The sequence below is a fragment of the Tamandua tetradactyla genome, chromosome 3, assembly GCF_023851605.1.
Source record: "Tamandua tetradactyla isolate mTamTet1 chromosome 3, mTamTet1.pri, whole genome shotgun sequence".
Classification (NCBI taxonomy): Eukaryota; Metazoa; Chordata; class Mammalia; order Pilosa; family Myrmecophagidae; genus Tamandua; species Tamandua tetradactyla.
In genome coordinates, this window is record NC_135329.1 from 47135314 (window position 1) to 47162782 (window position 27469).

Here is a 27469-nt window from a genome sequence, read left to right on the forward strand (position 1 = left end):
TCACTCTGCTGACCCGAGCTGCCCGCATAATCTCTCCAATAGGAATGACCTTATTTAGGTGATAGAATCTTATAACTTAAATAACTGGAGGATGGCTTATCTGAACATGACAGATAACATATTTTCTGTCAACTACACCATGAACCAGCTTTCCACCTCAATTTTTTTTTATATCAGGAATAAATGAAAAAGTGGGAGATGTTATAAGATTACCGTGTAAATAGTTATTGGCTGCTTACTACGTGGGGGCACATCCATGGGTGCTCTGTGAATACGGAAGTAATATGAAGTTCCAGCCCACAAGGGCTTTATGGTCTATAAGAAAGAACAAAACACATGGCAGAATACACAACACAACACTGAAAAGAGGTACAAAGTAGTATTGAATTTAGAGGAGGGTCAAAAATAAGAGAATGAGGAAAGATACATAGTTGGCACTTAGGATTACAGAAGGGCTGATTTAAGGAATTGAGTAAACACAATAGAATTTTACTGTACATTTTACCTCTAGGAGATCATATTCCATCCATTCCACTTAATAAGAAACAGGCCTTTGGGTTTGGGGATGTCTGAAGAAAATGTGTTTGGAAAATGATGCAATAACTAAAAAGAAATAAATGAATCTGACAATTCCTAGGGCTTCTTGTCAATGGTACCTCTAAGAATCAAAGTTCTCTTTCTACTTTAAAAGTTTGGTAGATTTTGAGGAGCTGTCATCACATTATCTCACATTTGTACTAAAATGTTTCCATTGAAATAATGAATGAACAAGTGACATCTGGTCTGAATTTAATTGACCAAAACTCTAAGACAATCTCTTATGATTGTCTATCTGTCATTTATTGAAACTATGTCAAGTTCCCCATGCTATTAAGACATGGGAAAAGGTTCTGCATCAATACAATTATATGAAAATGACATGAGATGAATTAAAACAGAGATTTGCAGTGTCAAAGAGTCTACGGAAAGGATTGTTTTTCAGAAGGTGCATTGGTATTTCATTCTCAGCCAACAGAGGAAGAATTTATTTTGTGCCTTGTGTGCTCATAGTGAGGGAAATGGAGCATCTCCGTCTTGTTGGTGATGCCTCAGTTTAGCAGGGAACACTGCGCTAAGGCCAGGCCTCATTCCCTCAGGCAAGCCCAGCTCTGTTGATGGTCCTACATGCCTGGGCAGCAACTATACTGGACCATCCTTGGAGATTCCCCTTTAGGTGTTTTCTCCTGCTTTTCTTCTCTCCTTTATTTTTGTCCAAACATTATGCATCCTTTAACTTCTAGCCAGACTCATATCCTCTAGGAAGACTTTGCTGATGCAACCAACTTTCTGTGATTTCCTTCATTGAACCACAGAGCACACTTAGTCCAAGCCACTCTGGTTTCTACCTGCCTATGCAAGCCAGTCTTCTCTCCCCACATGAACAGCAAGTACACTGAGAAAGCAGAGGTGGTCCCTTTCCTCACAGCACCAGCCAGGGACCAGGGAAAATGGAAGGTATTCTCTAATTTTTGATTAGCGGACTGCCTTACAAAAATCATCTGGGAAACATCCATGGTGTAAGTGTGCATCCCGTTTCATAATAAAGTGTGTGCAATATGAGCCTAAGAAGCAGGGCATCAGAGAATAAAGATAATGAATCCATGTGATAAGCAGGTTTGACACACCTGATCAAGTCTGTCCTCTCTAGCATGCTTTAGGACAATGTCCCAGTTGTTCTTCGAGGCCTAAGATCTTCTCGTAATCGCTATTCTTCACTTCCTCTCCTGGTTAATGCTGCTCATTTCAGCCAACTGTGCTACTTGCTTTATTCTGAACAGAAAATACTGCTTCACACTTCTGCTTTTTTCACATGCTCTTTCCCCTGCCAAAATTTGTTCCTTGTCGTCTCTATAGTAAACAATGCCCATACAGTCTTCTAGAAGATGCTTGAGTATCACCACCTTAAAGCCTCACATTCCTTACCCCAGAAGAATGGCTTCCTCTTCTGGGTCCCCCAGAATTCTTTGACTTAGCTCTTTTCCCTCATGTACCACAGTGTGGCATGGCATGCTTATTTGACCACTCCTTTGAGCAGCAAGGACCTGGCATGCTTATTTGACCATTCCCTTGAGCAACAAGGACCTCATCCTGTTCTCTGTTATCTGGCTCAGGGCCTGACATGTGCCTGACACTCATTAGATGCTCAATAAATGTTTATGTATAGATGTATGCTGAAGAGGCGCTGTATTTGAGAAGATGAAGAATCAAATAGCAATCCACAAACCTCACAATTAAAAGCTCCATGTGTGCCAGAGGGTAGGAGCAGAAACAGACAAGAGAACATTTTGGGCCTCGTTTCAGGATTCATTAGCTGGAAGTGTCTGTTGGAGAGGCCTGTCAGAAAGAGAGACATGCCCCCTGCAGAGCTTCCTGTAAGAAATGCACAAACTGTGAGTAATGCCGATCTGATGATGATCAGAATTTGGAATGCAGCACAGCATCCAATTGTCAGAAAAGCGCAAGGTTCCGTTTTCAGCCTGGTCCCCATTTCTAAAGGAATTATGCTAGCAGTTATTTTTAATTGGACCCACAAGTGGGTATTTAGATGCTCTGATCAACATCAGAAACAGGCTAAGCACTTGCTCCTTGATTTAATGAAATGCAGGAGAGTAAAATCTCATTCCTGCGGACGATGCACATCAGAACCTGTGATAATTCAGACAGGATTTGGGCCAAGGCTCACTTTCCACGAAAAAGGATTTGCTAAGCAAATCAGTAATGGAAACAAGATTTTTCATCACCATTTGCTTGAGGGCATGGACCTAGTTTTCCTCTCTTTGGTTCCCTTAGTGTACTTAACAAGGTTTCTTGGCTAAGGCAGAGTTTTTAATACATCTGGCAAACTTTTTTTTTTTTTTTTACAGATTGCAGGGCTTTATAAAGGTAGTTGCTTTTTTAATTGGGGTAGAGTGAGTTGGGATAGGAGAGAAGTCTGGAATTTAACAGCATCCATTTAGGGTTTGAAATACAAAGGATTACCTATTTATTAAAACTACTCTGCTAGGAACTCTACTTGGCAGTGTTATTGGCCATTAATAATCCCTTTATTTCATATTCATTGCCTCATTGGATCTTTACAGTGACCCAGTGAGACAGGTAAGACACATATTTCTAAACTTATTCCACAGATCTGAAAATCAAACAGCAGCTAGATTATGTGATTTTCTCACAGTTACACAATAGGTAAAAAAGAAAATCTGGGTTCAAACTCTAATTCTCTTTAATAGCCACCTAATTCCAATACCAGCGCTGCTTTTGTGTGTTACTGCTTGGATTTTCAGTATTTACTCAAGATACTAAAGCTGAAGTTCTTCAAAATAGTTACATAATTTTCACTAATTAATCCATTCAAATTAGGGAGATGCTTAATAAACTACACAAAAATAAAATACAAATATTTAACTACTATCTGCCAAGTTCACCTGCTCGCTGCAAAATCTGTTGTTGAGCAACAGAAAAGACAAGAAAGTGATTTATTATCCTTCTTATCAAAGCTGAGAGAGCCTACGGCACCTATGAAGGCTTTTGGTGAAGAAGCAGTGCTCAGGAGATCGGAAGGACCAGGGTACATGTTCCAGCACAGAGCCTTTTCAATAACCAAAGTAAAAAGAAAATTGTAATCCTCACAGGTTCTGTCATGGTTGCAAATATGCTGAATCTTATAAATTTACTTGAAGCCCTTGTGAAAATTCTTACTTAAAATGTTGGTGTGGTACTTGATTTAGTGATGGTTGAAATCATCCTTTCAGCACAGTAACCTAAAATTGTAGGTTTCTAAAACTGATGGGGATGGGGAATTCTCATTCGTCTTCATTATCAATTCCATCATTTTACAATTGATGAAAAAAAGACAGCAATGATGGGTCCTGGGATCAGTCGGTGATAAAGTCAGCCTGGGATCCCAGGGCTCCTCACTGTCGATCTGGCAGTGACCACTGCACCTCTTTGACCAGAGAAGGGGTCCTGTACCTCAAAATGCATCCATCTGAATTTCTCTTCTGCCATATATGCTTTTTATGAAGCCAAGGACTAAGAGAGGAAGTGAACCCAAAACAGGGAAAGCAAGGGACCTGACATTTATTAACTAAAAATTATGTATTCTACCCTCTGATTATAGTTCTGGTGTTTCTTCCATGTTATATGAGTTTAGGTTATAATTCAATGTATGTGATTTGTTGAAGTCTTGGTTATCAGGAAGGTTTTTTCATTAGCCATGAATATTTTCTCCACACTGAGAGACCCTTAAAACCCCAAGGTTTCCCTATGCAATTATAGGTACCACTGAGAGTCTCTGACATTTTCCACTAAAAAAAGAACTAAAAAGAGAAGGAGCTGTAGGTTATATTACTTCATCTTGGCTCATAATAAAGTGTGCCAGATTGTATTAGTGTTTAACAAATATTCATTCTCCCTTCTGCTTTCCATGGAAGGAGATATTTCCCTGCCCCATTGATTTTGGCCTTGACCATGGACTTGCTTTGGCCAGAGGGACGTGAGCAGCAAATGTGCTGCATGCCATGTCCACATGGAGGTTTTAGATTTGCTGGTATGGTTTGCCTTGGACTCTTTAAAAAAAACAAAAAACAAAAAACTTAAGCCTGTCAAGTATGAACACTGCTTATTATAAAGCATTATCACAGGAAAAGCTGACTGAATCAGATGGGTGGACTGAGGAATAGACCAACAGAGCAAATATAAACTATACCATATATGTGGGGAGGCCCACCTGTGATTGTCTCATTCATACAGTCACGGTCTGTTTACCTGTAGAAGGCTCCTCAAAGTGCAACCATCTGGGCACAATGGCAAAACTATTTGTAAGCCACGGAGTTTCTGATCAACTACAGTAAATGCTGGCAATAAGTTAATGCATTTCACTGAATAGAATAGAAGTCACTCTCACACCAGAAGTGAAGAAGTTACTTCTTCAGTCTTTGGTCAACTCAAGGTTGACCTGGGTTTGATTGACATTTGGGGACAGACAATGCTTCATTGTGGGAGATGGTCCTCTGCATTGTAGGATGTTTAACAGTATGTGAGGATATATACAAACAAGGATACATACATTAAAAATATATATATCCTATCTATGTCTGCTCATTAAATTAACTGGACCTATTTATGCATCCAGTTTCCAAAGACAAACAGAAAGCATGTATTTATATCTGAAATAGTCACCCAAGATACCCTTCTCTTTTTTTTTTTAACATGGGCAGGCACCAGGAATCAAACCCGGGTCTCTGGCATGCTCTGCCTGCTAAGCCATCATGGTCCACCCAAGACACCCTTCTCTTATTGCTGTTACTTAGCTTATACTGATGTAATTTGCTACTTTTGGGCCCTAACTTGGGCCTCCCAGTCTCTGGCCTGGACTTTGTGTTTGTAGCTGAACTTTCAGGAGCTTCAAACTTTGGATCCAGCATGGGTGACTTCTTGCAGTGTCCTGAGCTATCTTGAATATCACAGTTAGGTATTCATGAGGAGAGAATTCAAAGATGGAGAAAGATCTACAGCAGACTCAGGAGTTATGATGGAAACTGCAAGGGGAAGAAAAACAGTCCACAGATTTTAGAGTTTCTACTTTTGGAGTGGGTGGGTAAGTCATTTCTTTTAGAGCAAATTTAATTTCCAAGGGCATTGCTGTACAAATTTGATAAATTGGTACTGCCAATGATGTACACATGTTAAATTGTGGGTTGAAATGTAGAATGATACTAGACTGTTTATTCTTAATAGAAAATATGCTTAGTATGGTATAGTTTGGATAACTTGGAAAATCCGTTGTCTAAAATATCTTCTTTCTTTCTTGATAAAGCCCATTAGAGTAGCTGCTGTTCTTCAAAAGAACTCCTTTAGTCTGTACTCATCTTAATTCTCCAGCTTTTTGGGGAGAGGGGATGAGGAGTTCTGATTAAGGCATTTAATCAACTAGGAATGGTTTCTGGATTTTGCTGAAACTCTTTATCCTTCTCTTCATTCTTCCTTTTGGCTTCCTGAGGTTACAGGTTGTCCACAAGTATTGGGAAGAAATGTGAATACTCATATTGCTGCTTCTTCAGCCTTTGGTCAGCTCAAGGTTTCTCAATCTGGGTTTGATTGACATTTGGGGACAGACAATGCTTTGTTGTGGGAGATGGTCCTCTACATTGTAGGATGTTTAACAGCATGCCAGGCCTCTACCCATACATGGCAGTAGAATCCCCTTAGTGGTGACAACCAAAAATGCCTCCAGGCTTAGCCAAATGTCCTCTCAGGGGTGAATCTCCTGTCACTGAAAACCACTGGGTCAACCAACAAAGGTGTGAAGTCTTGAAGCAATTTATCAAACTGATTTTATGCCAGTGTTTCTCATATTTTGTTGTGAAAAATCTATACCAAAATGACCGGGGGCAATTTGTTAAAAATGGTTTCTTGGACTCTACCCCAGATTTGCTGTGTTAATTCCTGGAGTTAAGAGTCTGGGAATCTACAATGGAAAAAAAGAAATCTCCACATTTGATTATTATGCCTAAGTTTGGTAGCTATTGTACTGGTATCTCAGTTTTTATCCTCAATGGAAGGGAGTCCTAAGCTTTTCATACCACACTCCCAAGACATTCTGTGTCCCATTGGGGGGAATAAGAGGTGGCAATGGTGGAAAGGTATTCAAGAAGGTACTTCAGGGAGCAAAAAAAAGCATATTAAGTTGAAGGAAAAGAACCACACCAGGACCTGGAACCTTCTCCCTTTGCTATAAAACGGGCTGTGTATACTCCTTTTCACAATAGGTTGAGCCACTCTTGAGAGGTAAAGGGGAGGAGTAGGAGTTAAGCAGAATTTCTAGGTTATTCTGAAGGGACCTGTGCTCTCTGATTTATGTATAAGATAGACACCCAAATGTGTGATTTCAGAGGTGCTTAGAATCCTCCCACCTTGCTGGGAAAGAAATTATATTAATAATATGCTTTCTGCTACAACTAACAGAAAACCTTCCAAAAAACAACCTGATGAACAATTTCTTATTTCATGGAACAAAAATGTGATTGTCATATTGCATGTCCAGTGTTAAACACGTCAGCAACTCAGTGATGCTATACAAGACCCAAAGTCTTTTCACCTGTCTTTCTGCCACCTTTGGCTTGTGACTTGTCCTCTCAGGTAGGTTCTTCTTGAAGGTGGCAAGAAGATTATGGCAATTCCAAGTACCACATGTAGATAGCAACATCCAGAAGCAGAAGAGGCAACACTGATAATAGACCAGATTGTGTAACAAGCTTATGTCTAAAACAATCCCTGATAAAGGGAAAGAGCTTACCTTGATTGGTCTAGACCAGTCTAGACTCAGCTTCTTCAGACCTACCAGGAGCCAAGCTTCCCTCGAGGATGTAGCCAATGCAAACTGAACCAAGTTAGGGCTCTATTCACAAGAAAGAACAAGAATAATAACTGTGTGGTAAGAATCCACAAAGTTTGACTTAGAAATTAGCCTTTTTGAGCCTATTTGGTTCAAGGCACTAAATTACCCACTTCACATATTCAATCTAATTTCTTCCTCCCAATCATCCTGGGATTTGGTTTTGATTACTCCCATTTAGCATGCAAGGAAACTGAAAATCTGAGGGATTAAGTGGTTTTGTCAGGGTCATGCAGCTAGGAACTAAGACGGAGCTAAGATACAAAAGCGTATCTGACCAGCTGCAAATCCCATGCATCCTTCAAAATATGACCCACATAGGATGGGAGGCAGACAGCAGCATTATGGTGAGATGAGTTAACTTTTTAAAAATTCTAATTATTATGCGTTTACTTTAAAATTGTTATTATTAAAATCTAACTATCAGATCAAATTTCCATGGATTTTTCTGCTTTACACAAGAGTCAGTATTTTTTTAAAAACCTCAATTTTAGGAATAAAATAAAATAAATAATAATATAAAAAATAAAATAAACAAATAAAAAGAACTATAATTGGATGTGGCAAAAAAAAGAAAAGTGATGCACAAATAAATGCTTAATGCCAGGGCATCTAGCCTTTGCACATTGTCTCCAGGAACTGTGATTGCTGATGTCCCGTATACAGACTTATATTCATATAGAGGTATGATGAAAATAAGATTATTTTCTGAGTTTATTTTGCTTAGGATAAAAAGAACACATTAATTCTTGGTATATTCGGACACTGATTTGGACCTGTGAATAAACCTAAATAAGATTTACTTAGTGGTCTTATAAGGATGTTGGATGTTGAAAGGACCAGGAAAGGAAGTAAAGGGTAAAGAGGAAATCAGAGGCAACATATACGGTCTTTTGAGAGCATGAGTTCTTTGCCCTGATGTTCAGAAATGACCTTACACATAAACCATGCTTCTGTACAAACACGGCTCTGAAGATAATAAAGACAATTTCAACCTCTCAAATCCGCCAAAACTGGGTCATGTTTCCATGGACCCTAACTTTAGGAACCATTTCCACTAGCCAATTTTTTCAGTTATCAAAGCTCAAATGTGTCTTAAATGGGAGGAAAACTTTGAGTTTTCTCCTCCCTTCTCTTTACTTTTATTGGAAAAACAATTCAGCTGAGGGATACCATAAAAATACAGTTATCATTTATTGAGCACTTATTCTATGCCAAATCAGCCTTTAATTAGGCTACTTTTATTTTTACCTCATAGGTATATTCAGATTCCATGGAGGCTGCTCAGTGTAATTCACCACTTTCAGTACAAGCAGATGCCGGCTATCGTTACCCTTCACATGTGAGTGCTATTATCATTAGGGCCAATTGCATTCTTAAAGCACTTTGCAAAACTTCCTCTCCAGTGTAGCAAAGACAGAAGGAATTCTGTTAATATTTTAGGGCAGGTTGGGAAAGGAAACTTCCAATCATCCAGCATTACACAATTCTGGGACTCTTACAAAGGCTGTTTATGAGATGGAGAGGGTGGGGTGGGAAGTAGTACCAGAGAGAAAGGAATACTGGGCTCTCAGATTAAACTCCATGAGGTCAGTGTGTGATTTTAATCCAAGGGCTGCTCTTCTTTGTAATTTACCAGCCATATTATGTGTCACTTGCACAACATCTTCCTCTATTATATTTTGTCTCATAGTATCCTGATTGGACTCAAAACAACAGCTGATTTTGGATGAAAACACTCTTGTATTTTCAGATAAAATAATATTAATTTGGACAGTGAGTATCTGATCAGGATTCCTTATAAATTTTTAGAACAAGTGCCTGGGGAAGAGAAAGAACCAGTTAATTGTAATTAATCATGGATAATTCATTACTTACAGTATACATCACGGCTGGAGCTTCATTGGGTTCTGAATCTTAACAAGGCTCCAGCCTCCACAGCTGAACCTGATATAAAGAAGGTACTGTCTCATCAGGTGCTGTTTGACAATGAAAAATAGAAATTCTGGGATAGCACACTTTGACTAGCCCATTTGAAGGTGAATGGGAATCCATTATCATCCTGGGTGGGCTGTATTTCATTGCGAGTCACAATATGGCTCAAAGCTCAGAGATGAACAAAGGGCCAGAAGTGTGGCCCCCAGAAAGTCTGAACATAGATCTTTCTTCTTTGCTGAGTCTTCAGAAGGGTCATTTAACCTGCAGAACCTCTGGCCCACCCCTCCCTAGTGAGGAAGATCCTGGCAGTGACAGGGCTAAGCATTATCATCCTGGACACAGAGGAATCTAATTTATTAAATGCAGGAGTGGTATGTCCAAAAAGAATTGTATCCAATGGCTAGCAGGAAGAAAACTATGAATATAGTCACCCTCATTTATAGACAGCTGAGAAGAGGAAATCTGCAGCTGTTCAGATAGTGAGGGTGTGAATGAAACATTGAAGGGGTGCAGACCACATTCCACAAGGAACAGTTATTGGCAGTGATGGAGTTTCAGCTACAGAGGTGTGGAGTAGGTGGGAGAAGGGAAACATGGCTGTTGCCTTCACATATAAAGGGAAGACATGGGGAATGGCAATACTTGGGAACCGTGGTTGGAAGGTTCAAAAAAGATTTTGCTCCAAGAAATGGAATCCAAAACCCGGGGGACAACTAAAAATCTTCACCCACTCTCATCTTCCTCACCAAGTCTTTTTAATTCTACCTCTCTTGACACACCTTCATTTGTTACTTCCCTCTACTCCTTTTTTTACTGTCCTAGCTTAAACATCACCATCTCTTACTTGGATCACTTTAACAACCTTCAAACTGATCTTCTTGTCTCCAGCAGTCTCTTCAAACACTTTCAGTTGCCTATGATGTTAGAGGTTTGGGTTTGCCATGAAAGTCTTTTACTATCTTAACTCTCCCCAGCGTCTGTATTCTCAATGATCATCTCCATGACCACCACCTTGCTCCACCCATTTTATAATTACTTGTAAATGCCATACCCTGTCAGGCTGTTTTACATGTCCATGCCTTCGTACACATTGTTCTATCTTGATGCCTTTCCTCCACTTGTCCTCATGGCTGATATTATTCATCTCATAACATTTATTTTGGGTACCCCTCCCTGCCCCTCACATGACAAGCCTTCTCTGGGGCCCATGGATTCCCTTTCTTGTGCCCTCAACTATACCTAGTATTTTACTTCTATTACCACACCTGGTGCATTGAATGGCACGTAGGTGTGTACGTAGTTGCCTTCCCCAACAAACAGTGAGCTTTTCCAGAAAGAGCCTGTGTTTCTGCACCCCCAGAGTTCAGTCAAGTTCCTGGAACATAAGAAATACTATATATCCACTTGATACATGAATAAATGAAGGAGAGCATCCCTCACAGGAATGTAATGATTCCCAACTGTGTCATCAAAGCTGTTTTTATGGTCAATTGGATGAAGTATCTGCCTTGCATATATATATATATATATGTGCTTTGAGGGACATCAAAAGACTCTTGTGCAAAAATTTTCCATAATGTCCTGTCACAATGTTAGGAACATCTGCCTCAATCCTCTTTATTTTAAGGACTTAATGGTCACTGTGAAAATGCAGATATTTTCTGGGCTGGGAAACCATCTAGCCATAATGATCTTATGTCAACACTTTGGCTCCTCCAATTAGTAGGGTATTAAGAAAATAAGGATGAGGAATAATACGTTTTAATTGATTCTATACCAGAAGACATTGTCAAAACTTCTAAGCATTTGTGCTAAAGCTGCCGAGGACAAAAGCACCTTAAGGACAGCCCTGGCAGTTGGATCAGTAGAGAATAAACCTGGAAGATATCATGTGATGCTAGTCTATGGAAAGCCCATGAATATCCAGTGATATGACATATATCTTCTCTCCTGATCCATTTTTCAATGAAACTACAGAAGAGAGTCAACATTTTTATACTAATCTAAAGAGATTATAAAGAGTCAATGAGTAGAACTTCTAGGAAGCAGATTAGCAAATTCAAATTCAATAGCTCATTAAAAATTATAAAGGTCTTTAACAATTCCAATGTCCCAAAATGCAGTGCCTAAAGGACACTGAGTCTTGTCCCAGAGGAGGCAGAGAAGAGCATGATGGGTTTCAGGAGAGCTACTGAAGAGGGGATTTCTAAATTCTCCTGGGCAAAACTACATAAAATGATCTGTATAATTTCCCTACTTGGAAACCATTATTGTCAACCGTTTCCCAAAATATGTCTCCAAGAGGTCTAAAATTCAAAGGAGAGCCACAGCAAGCCTAGACTTCATTTTGCATGAATCAGAATAAAGCATTCTCTTTTTTTGGAGGAAGAAACCTGGCCATATGACTTGGCTCATGTAGGCTGTCTTTGTGCAAAGTAAAAAGCTCCTCTTCCTCAGGACATGTACAGCCTCACCAAGAGCTTACCTTATGAGTAGGTCTTGGCAGGGGTTTGGCCTTTGCTCATTCAATCTCTAGCAGGGCAGTGCACCAAAAACACAGCTACATGTGGGCAATTCCAGCCAAAGATCCATTTTACCCTTCTTGATTTCTTTCAATCCTCCAGTCCCAAGACTTATATTGACATTGATGACAAATTTACATGGACAATGAGAAGATCTAACAGAGTTTTAAAAAATTAGAGCAAATGAAGTGAAAAGGTTGCTATTCAAATGCTTAGGTTGAAATCCTAGGCATGGTATTTAGTTGCCATATGATCACACAAATGACCATGTACAAACCAGTTAATTTCTTTATACCTCAGTTGCCCTATCTATAAAATAATTTAAGTGTTGAGGTAAAGCTAAAATGAGTTCATGGATGTGAGCATACATTGAACTCTAAAAGACTATACAGGTTTTTAGTCAGTTAGTTAGTTGGTTCATTAATTCATTCATTCATTCATCAGTTAGTTAATAGTGCTGGGAAATATTTAACCACTTCGACTTTCTTCAGAGAACTGTCTCTCAGTTGTTTTCGATTGGACACTGTTCTAGTTTGCTAGCTGCCAGGATATGATACACCAGAAATAGAATGGCTTTTAAAAGAGGGAATTTATTAAGTTGCAAGTTTAAAGTTCTAAGGCCGAAAATGTCCCAATGAAAGAAGCCTATAAAAATGTCCAAATTAAGGCACCAACAAGAGAAACCAGGCTACAGTTTCCACCATTTAATTTGGAAATCTCTTCTACAAAATATTCAAAGTCAAGGCTTTTAAAATCTGCCTCCTGGGGGGTGTGAGGATAGTTCAGTGGTAGAATTCTTGCCTGCCAAGTGGAAGACCCAGGTTCAATTCCTGGCCCATGCACTTCCCAAACAGATAAACAAAGAAACCAATACAAACAAACAAACAAATTCAATAAATGGTGCTGCAATAAAGGGAAACTCATATGAAAAGGAATGAAATGTGACACCACCAGGTAGCTTACAAAAGAAGAATCTGCCTTCCAGCCAAAGCCACTAGTCATTTTTGCCAGATTATCTGCCATTTTAAAATAAGAATCACCTTCTTTCCAGTTAGCAATAACACATGCTTCATTTCTGTCTACAGCCTCATCAGAGATATTGTTAGTGACCACATTTCTACCAACAGTCTCTTCAAAGCATTCTAGGCCTTCTCTATCAAGTTCCTCACAACTACTCCAAAATCTTCCCCTTATCCATTTAAAAAACCATTCCAACATGTTTGGTATTTGCAAACTGCAGCAGCACCCCACTTCTCTGGTACCAAACTCTGTTCTTGCAGCTCTGTAGCTCTCTCCAAAACATTTCCTCTTTTAAAGGATTTCAGTAAACTTATCAAGACCCAATATGGAATGGGTGGAGTCACACCTTCCTCTAATCAAAGGTTAATATCCATAATTGTGTGTGCCACATCTCTGTGGGGATAATTGAATCAAGTTTCCAACCTACAGTACTGAATAGTTTCCACAAAATGAATCAGGATTAAAAAATGGCTTTTCTAAGGCACATAATCCTTTCAAACCAGCACAGACACTGAAAACTCATTTCACAGCATCATGTCCATGAATAAAATTATTTTCCTGTTATGTTTTCCTGTCCATATTTGACCAGGAGCCCAGGAGACAAATGCCACCATAATTTTAAATTGGGATGAGCATCTGTCATTTTTCTTAGGCTCAATTCATTCCTCATCAAAACAACAATTATGAGGTTTTTTTTAAGCATCCTACTGTTTGATACCTTTGAAGAGTTCAGATGTCAAAGTGTTTTTGCATTTGGAAATGCTTGCTTAATATATTAGTTCTAAGGCTGAGTTTTAAAAATTTATCCATAGAATCCAAAACGAGGTTGTGACTTATCCGCCAAGAGTAGTATTTGTTGCGATGCTTCTCTATGTAGCAATGTATGACCGCTCTAGAAAGATTTGGTTTCAGAATGATATTGGTGAAAACAACAATGAAAATAATGATCAAGGTGATTGCTTTGAGCTGTGAGTAGCTCTTTGTAAATAAAAACACTTAGTAGTCTTCACTAACATTAAGTTAAAACTTTCTTGTAGCTCTAATTAATTGTAACAATCTGACATGCACCGTGGAGAGATAGCTTACCTAAAGGAACTTCAGGTTAGATCTCTGTCTGCACCACTAACTTGAGTATGTGTACTTTGAAAAATATCACTTAACTACTCTAAGTCTGTTTTCTGCCTGGAAAATGGAGTTAATAACACCACAATGGGGTTGGAGAGCACTAAATGATTTAATAAATGTAGAACTGCTTGCTTAATGACTGGTACATCCAGGAATACATAAAATATACTAATACAGCCCCACCCCCATGTGGAGAAATTTTTATAGAACAAAATTACCCTACCTATTGTTTTGACACCTGAGGGAAGAGAAATGTCTCCTAAAAATCAGATTTTGATATCTATCATCCAATGGTCCATAACCAGAGCATTAGTGTCAAATGAAAATGAGTTCAGGTACATTGCACTTATTTGAGCTTCTACTGGATCATCTGCACATAAGAGAGCAGCTCAGAGAGAGTAGATTTATCATGGTGCATGCAGATAATAGATCATCATGTTGGGTTGGAGTACTAGTTCTGAGATTACTAGCTGATAACCTTGGGTAGATTGCTCAACTTTTCTGTGTCTGAAACTTATCAGAGGAGTTTTGAAAGGATTGAATAAATTTATACACGGGCAGTACTTAGAGCAGTGTCTGTTGCATCCTACATGCTCAAGTAATGTCAGCTCTTTATCTAGATCAGGGCTTGGCAAAGAACTGCCCACAGGCTAAATTCAGCCCACTGCCTGTTTATATGAATGAAGTTTTATTGAGCACAGATGCCTTCCTTTGTTTCCATATTGTGGATGGGAGCTTTTGTATTACAATAGAAGAGTTGAGTAATTGCAAAGGAGACTACCTGCTCCACACACCTAGAATATTTGCTATCTGGCCCTTTGTGGAAGAAGTTTGCTGATCCGTGTTCCAAATTTATCATACCTCCAGTTTCCATTCTTAGGGATAAATGAGGATGTCTGAACCCAGCTGTGAGGGCATCCTGAAGAAACTACTGTATCTTTCAGGTCCTCTGGGCCAAGATGGCTTAGGTAGACTAAGCCCATATGAGACTACAGGACAGAATTCTATATAAAGCTATACTGTAAGTGGTGGCAGGGAGGAAGGATTCCTGAATTCCCCCCATATGACCTAAGTAACAAGGATATAAGGCCGTTTAGACCCCACCTGCTCTCCCTCACTTTCAATCTTTGGGACTAAGAATTGAAACTCCAAGCCTTAAACATCCTTCATAAGTTAATATAATTATCATATTGACCCCATTTTTTAATATATATTTTAGTTTTTATCATCTTTTATGCCATTATTCCAATTAATTGTGTTGGAAAATATTGAGCTTCAAAGGATAAGGTGCTAATTTTTGAAGTACAGTGCTTTTTGATAATGGAATCTTTTCATATTTTAGCTTTGGGAAATGGGCTGGAATATTATATAATCATATATTTGCACATGCATAACAATATCGGCCTAATACCCACAAATAGTTACTACATATATATATGTAGTATATGTATATGTATATGTAGTATATATATATACACACACACTATGTATATATCATCTTATTTCTAATTGACATCTGCAAATAGCCATTGACATATATTTCTATATTCCTGTTTATTCAATCAGCCTCTAAGCACTATTGACAGATATACATTAAAAAATAACCTTCAAAAAAAAAGTGATCTTTCTGTCATTTCTCTTCACCAGAAATCAGAAGTCATTATCAGAAAGTAAACAAACTGCAATAAGTTGGTACCTTACTAAGTTGCTATTTTCAACATTCACTATAAATATATAGACTCTCATGAATTGTGAGTCTTACAAATCATTCATTCATTCATTCATTTGTTCATTACACACATCCTGAGCACTTGCTATAAGCTTAGCACTTTTCATGAGTGCTATGGACATAAAGAAGATGAAAAAAATCATGAAACTCTAGATTGTATTTCTGTGCAAAAATCTTTAAGGCAAGCTTGCCAATGTCAGCAGCCACCCTTTGACCACTAGATTATCTGATGATTCTTGGGAATCACAAGTTCTTAGACTTTCAGTCTTCTCATTTACAAAATGAGAGCAGTAATCCCTTCTTTATTCATTTTACAGGTTTGGTGGGAGGAAACAAGATAACAGAGGTAAAATTTATTTGAGAAGTTCAAAACACTTCTAAAGGTAAATAAGAAATTTAACAAAGAACATACTTTTCTAAATAGAAGTTCTTTTCACTACAAAATCTTAGTTAACCAGAAACCAAGTGGCCAACCCAACAAATAATCATTTCCTTTGTTTTTGTTTTGCTCTCCTTGGCTTTAAGGTTAATTGTATTAGAATAAACATACTTTTGAAAATCAGGTGTTCTAGATCACAGTATAGACTGCTATACTTGTTCCATGAGATGCAGGTGAGGGTCCTTGAGGCCCAGAAAGACCCTCACGTTTTACCGTATGTAATAGACTGGACCACTGAGGCAACAGAAGACCCTTAACATTTTTTTTAGAACAATTTACAGTAGTCGCTTCCATACTGTCCTTTCAAATATTTCCGGTAGATGGCTTTTTTTTTTTTTCTGCATGGGCAGGCACTGGGAATCGAACCCAGGTCTCCGGGATGGCAATAAGTGAGTCTTCAGAGATAATAAGCCTTGCCTAACTTTGTGTCTCTCTCCCATATGAAAATTCTCCCTGAAGCCAGGAGAATATTCAACTTTTGGAGCCAGTTGCCCTAGACTTTGCCTCTTGGCTTTACCATGCCTGAGCCATATGTCCATGTGCATTTACTCATCCCCTTTAGCTATAGTTTACTCATCTTAAAACACATACACACATGCACACACATAAAAGTATTGTACACAGGGGTACAAGGGTAGTTCAGTGGTAGAATTCTTGCCTGTTGTGTGGGAGACCCGGGTTCGATTTCCAACCCATGCCCTTCCCCCCCCCCCAAAAAAATTCAACAAATGGTACTGCAATAAAGGTATAGTCACATGGAAAAAAGAATGAAATGTGATCCCCTACCATACAGCATACCAAAATAAAAATAATAATAATGTACGTGTAAGTACCTAGCATGGTGAATGCCTGGTTCAGATTTCATGGTCCTAAACAGTTGCTACTGCCATTGTTATTATTACAGTAGACACATTAAGAACAGTACTACATTTGGCCATTTGATCACATTTTTCATAATCCACCTTTCCTTAAAGCCTGGAGCTCACTAATTCCATTTTCAGTCCAATCACATGAAAATTTCCATAAAGATGCAGTTTTTTTCCTCTGTGGATGATACTGGATTGGCTTATAGAGATTTCATTGGCAACTCCTTCAGAGATCCTTTGACATCATGGAGTGAATGGAGGAACTACTTAGTGTAACATTTTGGCCACTTTTGAATTATACTTAATATGTCACATGTCATTTATTTACACTGAAGCCTTTTACTCTTTATTGCCAAACTTTGACGATCATTCTTTCCATGGATGATCATTATGACTATCATTAATACCTTGTGGGAAAAACAAAAAGATTAGTAATATTCATTCTCCAGCTTCCCAAGACTGATGTGACTGACCTCTGCCAGAGAAGATGCCATAGAGGGGAGACATATGAGGTTAGATTAAGACTGAGGCCGGGAACCAAGGGAGAGTAACTCAGTAATTTATTATCCAGAGGTGCACAGGTATTTCAGTGGTTAGAATGCCCACCTTCCATGCAAAAGACCTGGGTTTGATTCCTGGACAATGCACCCCCAAAATAATAATAATAATAATAATAATTATAATTATAATGATAATAATAATGATAATAATAATTTATTATCCAAATCACAACACTTGAGATGGTTAGTGATAATTATCTCTAGACAACAGGTGTATAGTAGACAAGTCAAGGGAAGATAAATGCTCATCCAACTGATAGGAAATGAGCAATGCCCAAATCCTTAGGAGAAATCCCAGATCCAAATCCTAGCAAGTGTACTTTACCTGCAAATCCTTAATTAAATGCCCCTCCTCTGTGTTCCTATAGCCTCCTATATTTTTATCACTTGCCACACTGTATTATTTTTATTTCCCTTCTTATGTCTCTTTCCACAAAAACTATGACTTACTTGAGGACAATAACTAGGTACTGTATTAATTACAAATATTCCTTATTCCCCAAATTCTTTAAGGTAGCTTACAAATGCACGCAATTCTGAGTAAATGAGGGTGCTAAATATATTAAGTTAAGGAAAGAGGAAATAAGAAATCATGTGCAACATTAGTACACAACTTGTTTTAAGGAGAACAATATAACACTGCCAATAAATCATTCTATTGGTATTTTCATATGGTCAATCTTATACTTTTCCTCTACTTCCTTTGTGTCTAATGCCATGTCTTATACCCATTAGGTACTCACCTAAAGTTGGAAGAAAGGAAGGATATGAGGAAGGAAGGAAGGGAGGGAGGAAAGAAGGAAGGAGGGAAGGAAGGAAGGAGGGAAAGAACTAACAAGATGGGGCTTTTCTACGCTAAGAGAATAGCTTATGAAAACTCTGTAATACAGAATTCTAATTTTTCTCCAGAAAATATTAAATACTTCAACTATCATCTGTATAACATGATTTGGGAATGTTCTGAGGTCCAGATAACATACTGCATCCATCGTCTCCTCATGGTGACATAGTGGGGAAGGAGATTATATTCAGAGAATGTCTTTTCCCCATCAAGAGGAAGAGTTACATTGTAGTGAGAAAATATTCAAGGAAAGACAGATAATTTGGCCAGCCAGATTTTTATAGGCACTATAGGAATCAAGTAAAAATAACCCTGGTGCTATATAAGGATAAGAATAAAACACGTAATTGGCCAATTTGCTGTATTAATTCGGGTAAGCTGACTGTTCAAATGAATCAACCATCAGATGTTTAATGAATGGCTAAAGCACAACTGAAGTGTGTTCTTTACCCACCTAATAAAACTGGGAGGGTGAACAGATCCATGGGTTTGTTTCAGGGACACTGACCGACGGACTCTGACATCCCCAACAGCTGGCTCCCAAGCTTGATCAGGGCAATAAGAAGAGAAGAACAAGAGCATATGCATGAGAGTTGTCCATGGGTCAGATCTGAAAGTGGCTTATTATGACTTTTATTCACTTCCATTAGCTAGAATTGTCACATTGTCTCACCACATTGTAAGAGAAACTGAGAAACATAGTCTTGTTGTGTGCCTAGGAAAAAGAAAACGTGAATTTTGTTGAACAGCCAGAAATGTCTGCCAGACTTGCTCAGCCAAATTGGGGAGACAGAAGTCCTCACTTAATCTAATCACAAATGGCAAATGAATATAGTATGATGCCAAGAAAAACTTTAATAAAGTTTCAAAAAGCCTTAGGAGACAGGTGAATCGATATTGGTATTTGGTGATTGTAAAAAGGAATCTCTCAGTAAATGAATTTAGGGGATCTACAATGCACTGAAGTTTAGCTACAGAGAAAGAGGGAGACTGAAAACTCCTGAATAGCATTCATTCATTGACTCATTCAAATATCTACTTAGTGACTTCTCTGCTAGACGTCATTCTGTGTGGTAAGACACAGAGTACCAACTGAAAGTGGAGAAAAACTCGGATAGGACTGACTGACAGACCAATAGCAAACCCAAGTGTTTCATTAATGCCACTACATGTCAGACACCAAGATGGGTACTTTTGAGGAGTTTGTGAGCTAAGAGGGAGGTTGTGACTTGATGATTTTAAGAACATGTGGTATAGAAGTGACATGTGGTAGAGAGAAGAATGACTTTAGGTTAAAGAACTTGGGTTTAAATCCTAGTTCCACTGCTGCATTTCTTCTATCATTCATGCATTCAACATATATTTATTGAATATCAACCATATTGTAGCTTTCAAAAATAAAATCAGAGCCCCTGTTCTGATTGAGCTTTATATCCCAGTGGTGAGATAGACAGGAATAAAGAAAAAGTATAAAGGGGAAGAATTATAGAATATTATGTTTTCTGGAGAAAAATAGAGCAATGACATAAAGAATGGATGGTGTTTTAGGTGCCTATAGTTTCTATCTGCCCAACACAGATTCTTCAATCTCATTGTTTTCCCACTAGGGACCCACCGCTCCTGCACTTTTATTTCATGTGGATCAGGTTGGGCTGCCCAAACAGTTGGCTCAAGGGATGAGCATGTGACCTAGTCCTGACCAGTTACAGCTCACTAGTATCTTGTCCATTCTTTATTCCAGGATAAACTCAGGTCGCAAGCCAAGTCATTGAGATTCCTTCTCTGACTTTTTGTAAGGTTATCAGGGAAAGAGTCCCTCTTTTACACCTGTTGGAATCTGGGACATTGTCAAACTAAAGCTACTGAAAGTTACAAGTCCTGACTACATGGAGAAAGCTCATCTGCAATAGAAAACTAAGGTTAACACACAGGGCAAAACTAGCTGAGAGATGGAGAAAGGCATGTTCTGATGACCACAGTGAGACCCCTACATTCAATTATGGCTCCCCAGTTATGATAGCTAGTAAATTCCAATTCCCCTTAGCTGTTTTGAATTGTGGTCATACAATTTGAAAGAAAAAGAAAAACCTTCTAATATACCAGCAAGGAAGAGGAGTGGGAGAGGGTGGACCATGGAGACAGTTGATAGTAATGTGGTCAGGGAAGGCTTCTTAGAGGTGACATTTGCACTGGAGCATAAAGATAAAATGAAACAGCCATGTGATAAGCTGGAGGAAGAGAATTCCAGGAAAGAACAATAAATGCCAAAGCCATTTGAAAGCTTGGTGCATTTGAAGATGAGAAAGAAGTCCCAAGTAGCAGAAGCACCTGAGCTGGAGGGAGAGTGGAATGAAATAAGATTAGGAGGATCCAAATGAAGCAGTATAAGAGTCTGGGTTTTATTCTAGGAGCAATGGAGAAGCACCAAAGCGCTTCGGGCAGAGACATGACATGATCTCATTTATGTTATTAAAATATAACTCTGGTGAGTAGAAACAGAAAAATTATTTCAAAGATTATAGCAGTAGCTGAGGCAAGTGTAGGTACTGATTTGGATGAGGTAGAGGCAGGAAGAGGAGGACAGTTGGATGGGTGCAGGGCACCCTTGGGTGGTGAAGCCAATGGGGCTTTTTGGTGGCCTTGATGAGGTGGGTGAGTAGAAGGAGTAGTAGAGGATGACCCCCAAGTCTCTGGTTTCAGTATTCGAGTGGTTGGTTGTGCCATTTCTTGAGAATAATAAGATGCTGGGGAAAGAGGGCTCAGGAAGAGTTGGTTTGGCCTTGTTAATTTGAGATCCTGGTTATCCTTCCATGTTGCAGTGCTATTTAGTTATTCTACCAATTTGATAAATTATTAATCACTCTGAATCTTATTTCCCCAATGATAAAAAAATGAACTTCATTTTGAGGATTAAATTGAGGTACCATTCTTAAAAGTGAAAAAACAGTGACCAGAGTATAGCAAAGTATTACTGAACATGAAGCATACCTTGAATTTGGATATAATGTATGGCTTACAGAATGGTTTAAATCTTACACTTTGGATTCAGTGCCGGGCAGTCTGGTAGAGTCTACAGACATGTGATATGGATGCCAGTGTTAGTCTATGCCACTGGGATAAAGACGTATCTGGGCCTGTGCTGCAAATAGACAGAATGGGCCTGCCTGCCTATTTCTATTTACATGAGGGGCAGAGCTGTCTCAAGGGAGAGAACTCATGCTTAGGCAAGAAGGAGTTCAAGGATTTATATCCTGTTGTCACTTAAATTTATCTCTAGGTCCAGAGCCCCATAGACTAAAATATAAGTCCTATGGCAAAAAGAGAAAGCTTAAAGAAAAAATAAAAAAGTTATTTCACTAAAATCTCCATAGCACATAGGAGATGAATGTTTCCTCCACTTTATCACCAAACATCACCTGGCTTTTACAGCTTGAGAACACTTTCGTGCCAGTAGGGTACTGAGCCAACATGGCAGTGCTGCCTGGCATACACAGCACTTGGTGGGGGTGGGTGCCCAGCAGAGGTGGCAGTGCCTGGCAGGTGTGGTGGAATCCAGGTGGAGCAGTGGGGGTAGCCAGTTAAGGTGGCAGAACCCCATAAGCATGATAGTAACCAGAGAAAATTGGAGAGGTAACCAAGATGAAGGTGTGAGAAGAGGTGGGAGGAAAGAAACAGCTACCACCAGTATTTCCAAAATATACCTGTTATTCCAAGTGAGAAGCCCTTAGGGACACCAAAGAAAATGAAATACTCAGGGGAAATTTTTCAAGGAGCCTAGTTCCTTAAAAAACAGGTGGGACCGGAGCCAGTGAAAGAGAGGTTACAGACATAATAACTATATCCCATGATCAAGTTACAGTCCCTCTTTCAGTAACCATCATACAAAGAGCTATGACTGGAGGCTCATCCAAACCAAATCCCCAAGAGCCAGCGGTATTGTCACCTCTTCCTTCTGCACAATCCTCTTGTTTTGTTTTTTTTTTTGCATGTGTTTTTTTAAAGCTTGTTATTCTTCTATTTGTGCTGATTTCTTTCCTGATGCTTTTGTTATTTGCTATTGTTCTCATTCAAGAATTTCGCATCTAATCCCTAAAACAAAAATAATAAATATGCCTAAACAGCTTTGCAGAAGTGTATAATTAACCACTTCTGAAATGTCTTCTCTTTATACATTTCTTCAAACTTACAGAGATTTTTTTAAGTTCTTTTGTAATAAAGAGACTATTTTTAACTAAATGTAAATACTAGTCATTTTATTAGTACAAAGAGAATATTCTTAATGAAGCCAGCGATTTGCCTGCAGAAATGCATCAGCCAAAGGCTGCAACCAAGACAGAACCTGATTGTTTTTAAACACATTTATTCACTTAAATGGGTGGAGATACACCTGGCCCACCCCTTTATTATCATTCCCACTCAACTTTCTCAGAAGTCACTGGTGTCATGTTTGTGCCTCTAAAGTATCACCTCTTAGAAATCCTAAAGGGGCAATAGCAGCAGGAGGCCTGATCTATAAGAGCACCTTTAAAACATCTTATTATAAAGGACACATTTACTTATGGCAGAAAATTTAGAAAATACAGCATTAGGAAATTTAGGGAAAAAAAGCATAAAGAAGAAAACACAAATTACTTCTTCTGCAACACCCCAAAATAACAATAAACCCTCTGAGCCTCAGTTTCCCCAACTCAAAATGGGAATAATGTGCCCTGAAGGATATTGCTTGGATTACACATAAATGTGTAGTGACCTCTTTTGGGGGTGTGGATCCAGCACACAACAGTGGAGATTTTTGAGAACTGCTCTTCTCTATCCTAGAGGTGGGTCTCTGAAGACATTTTTGTGTTTGTGACCAACAGACCCCAGCCACCATCAGATGGACCACAGAAAAGGTGCACCTGACCCAAGCTGGGCTGAATCAGATTATTTCTGTCTGAATTGGCTTTTTTTGAGGGCATGGTAATTTCAGGAGTAGTAGGGTATCCTTTTGCTACTTGACCAGAGAAGCAGAGAAAGTCAATCTACAGAGCTAGAAGAACAAGCAGACACAAAGAGAGAAGAAAGAGATTAGAGACCATACTCCTAGGAGATCTTCTATACAGGTACTTTCTTGTCATGTTCCCAAGCCTGACTCTGCATTTGTTGCCCTTGGGACCCTTTTTATGCTTAAATTAACTCAAGTTGGCTTTTGTTAACATGTAGCCAATAGAATCTTATACTAAACACTGGGTAACACAAAATGATAGCTATGATAACTGAGAACATCCCATATGCTTGGCACCAATCTAAGATCCTTGCACATATTAGCTCAAATTCTCACAGCAACCTTATGCAAGTTCTATTGTTATCTCCATTTCTCACAGATGAGGTATCTGAGTCCAAGAGCAATGAGGTAACTTGACCACAACCAAAAAATCAAGAAGTGGTTTGTCTAGAATTCAAACTCAGGCAGCCTGATTCCAGAACTCATCTTCAAAGTTGTATGCTCAACTGTTAACAGCAGTGCTTGTGCCAACAGATACAAGAATATAATTGATATCTTTCTATCTGGAACATTCCTTACTTCTCCCTCTTTTGGAGTTGAGATGGTCTGCAAATTATCTGCCCAATAATTAGAGATAAAATTATACAAGCTCTGTCAGTGTGCAGTGGGGAACCAGACTGATAAACACTTGCAATGTAAGATAGTAGGAAAGGTGACTTGGGGTGAGAGTCCAGGAGAAAAAGCTGCTAAGGCTAAAGGGGCCACTCCTCACATGTGTCACATTAGCCTGCTCTGTGAAGCCTTGGAAACCAAACTTCTCTTCGGTTAAAACTCCTGGGTGGGTCAGTCTACCTGACCTTCAGTGTCTGAGTGACCCTTTCTTTTTCAGGTTGTGGCATCACTCACCCATATCCTGGGTAGGGTACCAGCCACAGGAAGACCCAAGCTGGTTTTGTGCAAGATGTTTTCTTCCCAAAGTATGTTAATCAAGGTCTCACTGCACGTCCTTTATTTCCTGACCCAGCTCGACTCTGCTGAATCCTTAATCTGTCAATCCATCCTAACATCAAAATGAAGACTCTTTAAATTCCCTCAGTGACATCCCAGAAAGCCCCAAAGGAATGATCACTCTAAAAGTTCTTTTTTTTCATCATGTCAATATTTTCAATAAACAACCCTCTTGCTTGAGTGCTCTTAGGAATATGATTAACATAATTTCCTTCACTTTCACAAAATTTGATGTTTACAAGGATATTTTGGCAAGAGTATAATACAGTCTGACTGGGACACAATGTTGGAACAGCCCTCTTACTTCCTTTAATATTAATATTGGTGCTAGAGTAGGGCTGTAGTGCTTTGTAATGCTAATTCTTAACCATGTCTCTGGAGCATTTGGATGAGAAAATACAGAGATTTCCCAGAGGAATAGAAGTCCCTTAGACTCTAGAGTTGCCAGCTGAGCCAGTTCCATTAACAACTGAGTCCTAATGACCTCCTTCCAGGATTGGTGATAGATCATTTATTCTTCAAATATCAGTTCATATTTTACCTTCTCCAGGAAGTCTTCTCTGGCTTCTCTCTCTTTCCACCCTCTGGAAAAAAAGCCAAAAAAGCTGAATCAGTCTTTCTTGTAGCTACCATGATACCTTTTAAATACTTATATTATTGTGCTTATCAAACTACATCAAAATAACTGTGTTATGTACATGGTTCTCCTACTAAATTATAATGTCTTTCAGGCCAGAAATTGTATCTTACTCATCTTTGCAACCCCAGCTCCTAGAACAGTGTGTGGCATACAGTAAATACCTATAGTAAGCAGTCTCTAAAATAATTCACAGCGGTCCTCACCTCTTAGTTTCATGTCCTATGTAATTCTCTCCCCTTGAATGTGGGTTGAACCTTGTAACTCGTGTCTAGTGAATACAATATGAAGAAAAGTGATTGGATGTCATTTGTGAGAGTAGGTGACAGAAAGATGATGGGGCTGGGGGTGGGAAATCTAACTAGCTTGCACATAAAAATTAATTTTTTTTAAATGTGATGGCTTTCTACTTTCTTGCTGGCTCTCTGTCTCTGTCTCCACTCTGGGGAAGACAGTTGTCATGTTGTGAAAGGACTCGTGTGTCAGGGAACACGAGTCTCTGGCCAGCAGCCAGCCAGAACCTAGGGTCTGCTAACAGCCATGTAAGTGATCTTGAAAAAGGATCCTCTCCTAGTTGTGCCTTGAGGTGACAGTAACCTGGTTGAGCTTGGGGTGCAGTATTATGACAGATGCTGAGCCAGAGGACCCAGCTAAACTGTGCTCAGATTCCTAACCTGCAAAAACTGTGAGATAAATATTTTTTGTTTGTTTTAAACCACTAAATTCGCAATAATTTGTTACTTAGTGAGTAAAGCAAATATGGTGTCCAGTTGTTAATTTGAATGGAATTAAACCAGATGCATCCACGTCATAGGTGAAGATCTTAAAATTACTAGACAGATTAAGAGTGAGTGGGAATTGACTGAATTACCAAGACTACACAGTCTCTAAAACAGAAAAGCATGTGGAAGCCATAACAAGTTTGTCTGGAAACCAACACAATCAAGTACTAATTACAGAGTCCAGAACAATATGATGTAAGAGCATAACCTGGGGGTTTAAACATTAATGGGTTCAAATCCAAATTCTGTCATATGGACATTGTGACCATGAAAACGTCTTTATTTAATTTATCTGAGCCACTAGAGAAACCAAAATCCAAACCTACTACCTACAACCTCAGAAGCTTGAAATAAGAATTGCTTCAGTCAATATTGAAGAAGTACTTACTGATAACCAGTTGTTTATAGAAGTTCTTCTAGGAGTTGATGGATACGAAGATAAACACACATCATCTCTATCCCTAAGGATCTCACAGTGTGTATAATGACAAAGATGTTACATGGTCCCTAAGACCTAGAAGTGATCAATAAACTTGGGTTCTCTTTTTATTCCTATTGTGACACTCAACACACATAAGAGGTTATGCGTTTGTGTGTTGGGGTGGGGGATGTCGCTTCTTTCTGGGATGTTTTGTGATAAATTTGAGGTGAGAATTAAACAACATAATTAACTACCTAACCCTTTGAGAAAATGCTACAGAAGGAACCTGTGTTCTCTTGATGCTTCCCTAAAAGATGAGGTAGTGAGGTGGATAAATTATTCAGAGCAGAGTTTTAGAGGTGATACATTTTTATGAAATTTTCAGGTTAGAAGAGACACTGGAAACCATCCAATCAAACCTCCCTTCAGAGACCTCACTATCTGTTAGGCATCCTTGATGAGCAGCCCCCAACTTCTGCCTATGATATATCTCTTGGGACAGCCACTCTTCTCTTTGCAACTCTGGCAACTGAAATATCCTTCTTCATACTGAGTTGAAATTAGCTTCCCTGAGGCTTCCCCAACTGGTCTCAGTTCTCACCTGGGATACAGACAAAACGAATTCCATCTCTCTTCCTGAGGGCAGCCCTGACTGAAAGACACTGTCAATAATCTCTTTGCCCTTCTAATCTCCAGATGAAATACCCTTTTTTCAAATATTTTGACTAATTAAAAAGAAGGAATGGAACTGTATAATCTAATGAAGAATAACTGAAGTCTCTATGTTGTACACCTGATTTAGTTCAACTAAATTGTGGGATCTTGGTCTGATACAAGATTTTGGTTCTGGGCTGTCATAGAATAGCTTAATTTACCTGTACCAGGTTTTCAAATGTGTTTTTGCTACAGTTTTATTGAATTTTGTAACTATGATGACTTATGATTATTTCATCCACAATGGTTTGACTTGCCTTGAAAAATACCCTTCTCTTTTACATTCAAGTAAGAACTGGGATCAATTTCTATACACATCTAAGCCAGGTGAATTGGAATCAGAGAACGTAATGGATTAATAACTTTCCTATAATGTAGGAAAGAGATTACTCACCACGCAGGACTCAGCACTGTGTTGACAAAGTGACTTCTCAATCCTTTTCATTACCTG

The 27469-nt window shown here is 38.9% G+C and overlaps 1 protein-coding gene and 1 long non-coding RNA gene across 4 annotated transcripts; one reads left to right on the plus strand and one right to left on the minus strand.

Annotated features, from left to right (window-relative positions):
- The first annotated feature begins 2486 nt into the window (after positions 1-2486).
- On the plus strand, positions 2487-24574 carry LOC143676060 (uncharacterized). Of its 3 annotated transcripts, none has more exons than XM_077151875.1 (5): positions 2493-2572; positions 3120-3135; positions 8691-8774; positions 9313-9393; positions 24346-24574. In XM_077151875.1, exons 1-5 carry the CDS (start codon positions 2541-2543, stop codon positions 24529-24531), a joined length of 399 nt encoding a protein of 132 aa, XP_077007990.1. In that variant the 5' UTR covers positions 2493-2540; the 3' UTR covers positions 24532-24574. The 3 variants fall into 3 exon arrangements, 2 of the variants coding, with proteins under 2 accessions (XP_077007990.1, XP_077007991.1); XM_077151876.1 differs by lacking the exon at positions 24346-24574 and adding an exon at positions 16084-16144; XR_013171784.1 differs by lacking the exons at positions 9313-9393; positions 24346-24574 and adding an exon at positions 16084-16151 and having other exon boundaries at positions 2487-2572.
- LOC143676061 (uncharacterized) lies at positions 7333-27469 on the minus strand. The gene is made up of 3 exons (XR_013171785.1): positions 27413-27469; positions 25006-25048; positions 7333-7435 (listed from the first exon to the last, which is right to left on the minus strand). It is a non-coding gene; the product is annotated as an uncharacterized LOC143676061 (long non-coding RNA).

What these genes read in the sequence shown, in the direction of transcription:
- LOC143676060 (XM_077151875.1), top strand. Translation starts at nt 2,541, where the DNA reads ATGCTAGCAGTTATTTTTAATTGGACCCACAA. An exon ending in GCTATCGTTACCCTTCACAT is followed by an intron (nt 8,775 to 9,312) that starts GTGAGTGCTATT and finishes CATTACTTACAG; the next exon opens with TATACATCACGGCTGGAGCT. An exon ending in CTGAACCTGATATAAAGAAG is followed by an intron (nt 9,394 to 24,345) that starts GTACTGTCTCAT and finishes TTTCTTTTTCAG; the next exon opens with GTTGTGGCATCACTCACCCA.